The 8,755-nt window shown below is 39.0% G+C and overlaps 1 protein-coding gene across 1 annotated transcript; it reads right to left on the bottom strand.

Moving 5' to 3' along the window:
* Positions 1-697: 697 nt before the first annotated feature.
* LOC111246903 (uncharacterized) lies at positions 698-7,901 on the bottom strand. Its single transcript, XM_022797274.2, has 6 exons — positions 7,178-7,901; positions 3,838-3,917; positions 3,258-3,393; positions 2,574-2,892; positions 1,939-2,048; positions 698-1,588 (listed from the first exon to the last, which is right to left on the bottom strand). The coding sequence occupies exons 1-6, from the start codon at positions 7,332-7,334 to the stop codon at positions 1,296-1,298; spliced, it is 1,095 nt and encodes a 364-aa protein (XP_022653009.1). The 5' UTR covers positions 7,335-7,901; the 3' UTR covers positions 698-1,295.
* Positions 7,902-8,755: the final 854 nt, after the last annotated feature.

Below are 8,755 nucleotides of genomic sequence, written 5' to 3'. Positions count from 1 at the left end.
ATACACACACACACAAGATCCTAAACTACAGATGTAATCCGGTATCGATTTACTTTGTGTTCTTCTAAAAACCTGAACCTACCGAGAGGTGAGAATCAAGAGAGACAAGAAATGCTTGAAATGCACAACAGTATATTTTTTGTCTGACATACGTCTAAATTTTAGTGGTTAGCTAAAATTAGCTAAAAACTTGTGCGAGTTAGTGATTTTTCACTCACAAAGCATTTTCTGTATATCAATCAATTAATTAATAATAATAATAAGTCGATTAATCTTTCTAACTGCAACTTATGGCTAGAAGTTCCCTCCAGATGCTCCATATGTATGTGTTTCCCAATTGTAACTACTGTGAAAGTGGTTAAAAGTCAGCCTGTCAAACTAGCATCTATTTTATGTATACAGGTTAAATTTTCATGTGGTGAGATCCGTCCACTTACTGGGTATATACGACCCGTACAAAAATAAGTTTAAGGAAGATGCCCAGTTCTGCACAGAATGGAAAAAATCGCATTTTAAACTTTATTGTATAACTTTGTAGATTCTAAGACGGAGGAAATACTACAGTAATAAATGGCAATAAAATTGAAACGTTAATTATTATTGAATCGGGTACAAATATCGAAGATTTAATTTGTTCGTTGTAGTTATTTTTAAAGAAGCAAAAAAAAAAGAAAAATATATATATATATATATATATATATATATATATGATATAAATGGATAAAAAACTGAATGCTTTAGATAACTAACTCCTAACGTCCCTCTGTAAATATTGCTGTGAACTGAGTAAAGGACACAGGCTTTATTATATGCCCTTAGCGACGACTGCGATTTCCATTACGCCGAACTCCTATCTTCGTTCAGTTGCTTTCGTTAGTCCCGTCGCGACAGTGATTGTCTGTCGGTGAGATTTTATTCAGCACTAGCTCAAGGATGCATCCTCGTAGGTATGTTTACTTTTAATTCTTATATATATATATATATATATATATATATATACATAAAGGTAATTAAATAACGTTGCCAAATACTTGCTATCTACCGTTGTCATGATTATAATTTTATTTTTACCATTTAACCCATTAAGATCGTTGACCAAGCTGGGTGTTCATTTTGTGTATGTTAAGATACTTTGTAATAGTCATTATCAATGAATAGTAATTATAGCTTGACAAATGTGCTTAGTCGATATACTTTTAGTGTATTAATATATTATATAGCATAAATAAGGACACAGTAATCACAACCGCGTTTACCCTGTGTCTGTTAAATACAATTAAATTAGATGCAATTTGTTAATTCAACAGGTTATTTTGCTGTTGTTGGTCCCAATGCGGTCCAGACGGTGTGTCGTATAATCCTGGGTAGCGTGCCATAAATGGTTGGGCATGTGCACACCAGGGCGCCTGACCTGACCCGACAACGGCAAGTGAAGCAGATGGGGTTCCAGAGGCGGGGGTGTCCACAAAATCAAATATCGGTACCCCAGCTAATGGATCAACCATATTTCCAGCACTGGTATACACGAGTTCGTCGCGCTCGTGGAACGCCCGCTGGCAAGGCACCGCACGATCTCGCACTTCCTTATCTAAAAAATGATTATGAAACAATAGAGGAATAACACAGTCAGTTCGCGTAATGTAAATTATAATTAGGAAATTACAAAATTACTCTGTAAGACAGTAAAACGATTCGTATATAACAGAGCTCATGTATGTAGCTGGTTATTTCCGCTGGTTTGATTATAGTGCACAATGTGTGTTTTTCTTTAACATTAGTTCTTCAACAATTTTAGGGTTGACTCTGAAACGTCCTGCATGTTTGGACTTTTATTTGTCTAGCTTTGAATCTATATATATATATATATATATATATATATATAGTCGTGAGAAAAACAAAGATATGACGTGACTCAGATACAGGAGTTGCCGAACAAACCTTGGCGGTGTTGTCTCAGAATGCTATCTGGGGAAGGAGCTCTGACTGTCATCCCAAACGCCATTTCAGGGTATGAATATTGAAGACATTGTTCTGGAGAACTCTTGTACCTGCATGGATCAACATAACAACTTACTTCCCTACATTTAACATCTGTTACTGAAATTCATGAACTAAAGATCGAAGCAATCTATTTTGGAGAGCTTTTCGTAAGTTACTTTATTTTTCTTAAATATTTAGGCTTCTATTAGATCTATTTAATAATTTGCTGGTTTACGCAGAAATGATTCTGCCGCTCGAATCCGTGCCGGATAATTAATTCTCAATGCACTAGGTTCAGTATAAAAGTTATTCAATTAGATCTCTCTTAAGCATACTTATCCTATCATAAATCCCATATTTGCAATAGAAAATTCCTTTCTCCACCCTATACTTTAGATCGACAAAGATGACCTCGATAATGGACCACGAACAGTACATATATTACCGGCACATTAAAAAGACACACACCATAATAATTAAGACTGTTTACCTACACTCAAAGGTAGACAAAAATTAGCTCTTTAAGAGTTAGCCATCATAGAACCCATTTATGATATCATTATTATATCTGTTCGCAGGTAACGAAGAAGTACCAGACAGTGTTGGGCAAGGACGTCGCTGAGCTCGGTGATGGTGATGGAGGAAGATGTTGGGTCAGCTGTGGGTGGATAGGCCCGCAGTCAGCAGACACAGGAATCGATTGTGAATTGTTATTCGATGTTTGTCCTGAGGAAACGTTGCCAACAGGCGATTGCGAGGACAACGTCGCCGAGTTGTGCGATAGGGTTGGTGGGTCCGCAGAAGAAGGCGGGGAAAGCGGTCGCATATGCTTGTGGGTACATCGATGTCTCCGTTCGTCCGACGGCGACAAGGGAGGTGAAACGTGCATTGGGCTTGGAGGTTCTGTAATTCCTAACGCACGAGAGGAACATGTTAATTTACTTATTCTATATGTGTTATATATTCAGGATATATTATGTATTAAATTAACTCAGATATACCTGATTGGTTTCTATGAAAGTACGAGCATACGTGAGTAAGCAGCTAGAGAGGGAAATTGGGGGGCAAAAAAGAGTGAGCAAAGTAACGAAGTACAAATCTGTTCGGGCGTCAGAAAATTTTGATTGCGTACTAGCTAGCGGAAGATGAGATGTGAACGACGATATAAATCAGATGTATAATTGTTATTGTGAAGCTAAGCTACTTGGAATCTTGACGACTACTCTGGTGTCAGCCGATGGTAGTACTTAGTTTCTTCTGATATTAAGCGTAAATACCTTTGGCACGGAGTTCTTTTTTATACTTCATGCGCCTATTCTGGAACCATATTTTAATCTGACGCTCGGAAAGCTTTAAAAAGGCGGCCAGCTCAATGCGTCGCGGTCGACAAAGATACCGGCTAAAACGAAATTCCTGTGCAAAGTTATAACATTGAAACGAGGTTATACTTGCTGATCTTAAATGCAAATATTAAAAATTAATTAAATTCTATATAAGGCCCAAAAAGGCAGATATTATCTGGAAATATAACATGTATTTGTTTCAAACATACACACGGAACTCACTATCATGCGGATCTTTCCAGCACTCTAAATCTGTTTATAAATATCTAAAGTCATATTTTGATCTTTTTTTTACTAGCAAATCGTTGGTCGGTGCTCCCAACTTTAAAAGTCTGCTCTCAAAAAACAAACATCTTCTATTTTACTTACCCTTTAATTCTATGTTGTTTAGCTTCATGCTGCTACCTACTTATGAGGTGCGTTTAATTAATTTCCAAGGATTTTCTATACATTCAAGGTGTAAAAATATAAACTGGTATATATTTAATGAAAACATATTTAGAATTTGAAGGACCTTTTCGAGTTCGACGAGTTGTGAGGACGTGTAGGCAGTACGAGGCCGTTTTCCCTTAGCCAAATCTTCCAACTGCTCAGCTGTGGACGAAAGGCAGCCCAGAATTGATTATTTTAGCGTCTGCCTGCGGCTTGGGGCACATTTGGCATAAAAAAATGCTTCATCCATTTTCAATCAGATCCACGCTGTACGTGACAGGGTCAGGTAAGGCAGGATAAGTACGCTTATGTTGGATTTTTACGTACGTATGAACTATAATTTATTAGGACGAAAAGATCAATCTTTGCTTTTATTATTATCACTGGTAAAACTTCTCCTTGTGAAAGGTCTAACTGCATAACAACAGATGTTGTTATGGCAGGTATTTGAAGGCTGGAAATCCTCAGAGTAACCTAGCGTGAGGACGCGACTCATGCCCACTCATGCTTTTCGAAACTTGCTCGTTTCTAAAATTTGCTTCGGACTTTTACGAGCAAAATTTTTATCTATTGGAAATTATTCTTAGATTCCTTCATCAGGTAGCGGCAGGTGACTTTTAGTATCTAGTCAAAAAACCAATGTAGGATTATTTAGACGAAACCACATGCATTCCGATAGGCGGTTCTAAAATAAAAGGTTCGGCATACTATTGTTATGACATTACTCAGGCTTAGGTTCTGTTCTTTGAGTAATGATTGAGGAGCTGCTCGTATGGCACAGGAGGTATCGTATTCTTTGCCATGCTCTCTTTTTACCAAGCGACTCAACAGAAATATAAGAACTGTGCCTGTCTTGTTTAAATACAGACTGGTCCAACAAATCAAAGAAAAATACCAAGGGAAAAAAATCCTGAACCTAACTTACGCTGCGAGCGCCTTTGGGAGAACAAGACGCTACGATAGACCAGCGAGCACATGTGCTTTACAAAACAGCAGAAAGTTGTGAACCTATGTTAAAGTAAAAAATAGGGGCATGAGTACGAAAGATGCAAAGAAACACGCCTCCAAAAAAAATTCAGCTCTGTCTAGGTTCTTTCAGCTGATTGTATTTATAGCATTATTATTTTATGATAAATTAGAAACATTCTTCGATTGTTTATAGTTCCTCATAAGCATGTTTGTAACATCTGACTAATACAGCATAAACTAACTTCTTGCAATTTAATAGCCCAATATAGTGCTGATACTCAGCGCATATTTATTAAAAGCCACATTTCTAAGAAGTATCTCTTGGTTTCACAGAGCTTCAATGATGTCGAAACGGACTGAATCCATGTAACCTAGCAACAGATTCAGAGAAAATTCAGAACTCAGAAATATTGTTTGGTAACATCGTCTGGCAAGCCTAAAGCACATTGTTGACAAGACATGTGTAGAAGATAGTTGCTACATTTGCCTGACACTCTGGTCTGATGGCGAATAGAATCTTTGAAGGGCAAAGTTTCTTTAGGGAAAGAAAGACTTATTCCTGTATGTAATATAGATGTAATAGCGGCATAACTGTGGCAATAAAAGTGCCGTATTACGCTGTAAGTTAGCTAAATGCCTTACGTCTCAAACAATGTTACCAAATTGGTAGAATGATAAGGCTGTTACTTGACGCCATAGATAGTCTGGTGATGGCCGCAAAAATATGTATGAATTGATTTACTCTAACCAATGTTACCTGTGTCTATTCTTAAATTAAATACCAGGTACACGGTATCTGGCATGTGCCATGCCCAATTGCGTTTGCTGGTGGTCTGTCAGACGGTACTAGAGGTAAAGGATGCAAACAATCGCGGGCGGAAAAATAATAATACTGATTTACAATTACGTAAAGTACGCACGTATTTTTAATGTTAGAATACTACGTAACAAGGGTCTAGCAAAGGGTTGCACTAAATAACTTATTATTATTAGATATATGTATCTCTTAATTACGCTTCGTAAAAATATGATTCGGTCGTGGATTTCACCAGTAGTGTAGTAGTATAACGCGTACGTTTAGGTAATTATACAACTTGAGCTGATGTTGGAAATCGTGAACGGTTTCGTCCGACTGCTCATGACTTGGTTAGGATATACAATCGTCACTAGTACAAAGAGTACGTGCTAGTTGCGAGCGAACTATAATTTTTTTTTGCTATTCAACATTTTAGGTTTTCCTCTAAGTAGATATTCTTGTTTATCTATTTCACAGCCTGAAAAGTTAAAAAAACTATAAATATTTTACTGGGCAAAATAGTGCCTAACATATTGATATAGCTGTTCATTCATTGTGCCAGTGACCTATAACTTACTGACTTATAGAAGGACGTTCATAAACGTCATTTGTAGTAACTTCTCATAGCATTTCTCGACCTCGCACGTGCCAAACATCACCATATGTTATATGTACCAGCATAATCGAGCGTAGACATGGGTGATAAGTCAAACTTTTTAGTTGTTAAGCTGTTCATGGTCAAAGTTTTCGATTGGCTATACGGAAATACATGGTTCCGCTAGTATTTCGTCATCGTGTGATGTCTTCATATCGGACGAACCCCTCTCATAAATCAGACCCTTCTTTGATTATCCGAAATTGACGGTTTATTTTCTTACGATCTAGTATTCGGTCGTGTAAGGAACACGAGCAGATTCCTATCAACCGAGACGAAAAGATATGGCGGGAAACCCTGAACTAATTTAAAAGGTGCAAAAGTATACCTTTGGTGACGCTGGTGCTTCGACGAGCTTCTTGGCAGCCAATTCTACATAGTTAGCAAGTGATGGAATCGCTCAAAGAAGACCTCAGATATACGTTATAGGCAAAATTTCTTTGGAACTGACGAAGTCGGAAAATTTGTCCGGTATCCTCTGCTCCTGAGTCATGGCAAACACGGAGGAGCATGACTCGTCTTCGATTGACGACTGTTTCTACATTTTGACTATTGTGTTTAGTGCAGATTTATCATGCTGCTATAGTTCCTTCAAGGCCGTTGCCCAAGAAGTTTATATGGACGTTTTATGGTTAAACTATCGATAGCTACTGTGTCGAAAAAATTAGAATTTGATGGCTTTCTGAAGTGTGAAGCATATTTTTACCTATTAGATCGTTTTCTTGAATATGATTTTTAACGTTTTCATCAAGATTTCTGGTAGAATCGTTTCTGCAATAGTTAGTTATGTATTTTTTACATCTGAGGTATTTGTAGCTGATGCCAATTGTACTAGCTAAGAATAAAACTGAAGTTCCATTTATCGGCATGATCAGTGATACGTATAAAGGGGAAAATATTTAAAAAAGCCCGTTCGCATCCATATATATTATGGTGAAATGGCGCTATATTCTGAAAATCTTCATGCGTTTGAGTTATTTTTGTCTCTAGATTGCCACTTACAATTTTTTTTCCGTTTTGACGATGAAGATAAAGTTGGCCCATCAATGTTATGGCCAACCTGAGGAACCGACGACGCACTTGTTGTTGTCGGTTCCCATGTCTCGAACTTCACTTCCGGACCATCGTACATCGAAGGACAGGGCGGATAAGGTTCCATTACACTTCAATGCAGTGCTATCTTGCTCTCTATTCACGTTTACCTTGACATGCCTATGTCTCGAGACGCATGCATTTACACACCTAGATAATGATAACCCATAGACCCAGTTGCATACAGGCAGAGAAGTGCTCGATGCACTTCAAGATAACGCTAATCTTTGGTCCCAGCTCAACAGAGACGAATCGCTTAGGCAAATTTCATTCGGGCGTCAACAAAGGAAGGTGTAGGGGCAAATCGTTAAGCAAGCTAATCACCGAATGTTTGTCCGATTGGTGATACGTTCACTAATTTACCAAACGTCGTTCTTTGGTCATTTGACGCACCGAGACATACACACATACACACACACACATGCTCGCAGGCACACTCACACACACTCACACACACACATCCACAAATGTCAACAGCAGAGGCGTTTCAACAGCTTTGTTTGGTTCAAGGTATTACCGTTGGTATCGCGCTTCGCGCACTTAACGTGCTACACAATTTTACTTAATAACTTAAGCTGTTACATGAATGCCGAAGCTTGAAGCAATCCTGGTAATCGCCCACATCGGCTATAGAATCAAGTCTAGTCGGGAGTTGGGAGTCGCCAATGTCCAGGTCGGAAAATCGAATCCCGGGGACCTCATCTATCGCCATCATCTGCCTCTCCCTGATTCGACAGTTCTCTCACCAGGGGACGCCAGTGTTGTGAGAAACTGAAGCGCTGCCACTCATGTGTGGGTGGGCGGAGCTTTCGTCATTGAAGGCGGAGACTTGTTAGTTGAACCGTCCGACTTCAGGAACCGTACCGGTATCGTCAGCCGCCAATGGGTGAAGCGACATCACGAGAGTGATGCCATTGTGTGGTACAATAGGGAGGCCAGATGTCTGCCTACTGGATGTGTGGCCTGGTGCGATATCCTCGAGCAGATATTGACACCGATCTAGCCTGACGACGCGCACAAAACCGCTAATATCTTCCTAGCTATGTTGTCAGTTACCTTCACGTTACGGGCATACAATGATATACCTGCCTAGCTGAGTAAGTATCGAAGTGAAGTTGCTTCTTTAGCTCGAGCGGTAGATTTTAGTAATATCAGCAGAGTCAAAATACCCCGATATGCTCAAAACTTCAGCCAGAGTTGGCGCTGCTATTCAAGCCGAATCGTTCACGAGTCTTTTCGCATAGCGATCGTCGATCGTGATGGGAAATGTAATTAGTGTAATCGTCTAGCACCTGTTTTTTTCTGAGACGAAGGCAATTTACACTGATGTGTCAACATATACTATTAGAACTGAATGGGTGAACCACTTTTCGGCGCTAAGGTCATTTGGGTCAGACCCTGGTTCGGCTTCTTGTTGAAGGTACATTTACGGGGATTACGCTATTCATATACATCTAGAAGGCCAATGACTTGTTAAACGCGCCGGAA

The sequence above is a fragment of the Varroa destructor genome, unplaced genomic scaffold (assembly GCF_002443255.2).
Source record: "Varroa destructor unplaced genomic scaffold, Vdes_3.0 BEIS01000003.1, whole genome shotgun sequence".
In the NCBI taxonomy this organism is placed as follows: Eukaryota; Metazoa; Arthropoda; class Arachnida; order Mesostigmata; family Varroidae; genus Varroa; species Varroa destructor.
Note: the sequence above shows the minus strand (reverse complement) of the source record. Positions and strands in the feature narration are given on the sequence as shown.

Coding starts and splice junctions, on each gene's coding strand:
- LOC111246903 (XM_022797274.2), bottom strand. CDS start 7,334: ATGGAACCTTATCCGCCCTGTCCTTCGATGTACGATGGTCCGGAAGTG. Junction 2,049..2,573: donor TCCTTGCCCAACACTGTCTG/GTACTTCTTCGT, acceptor TGATCCATGCAG/GTACAAGAGTTCTCCAGAAC. Junction 1,589..1,938: donor TCTGAGACAACACCGCCAAG/GTTTGTTCGGCA, acceptor ATCATTTTTTAG/ATAAGGAAGTGCGAGATCGT.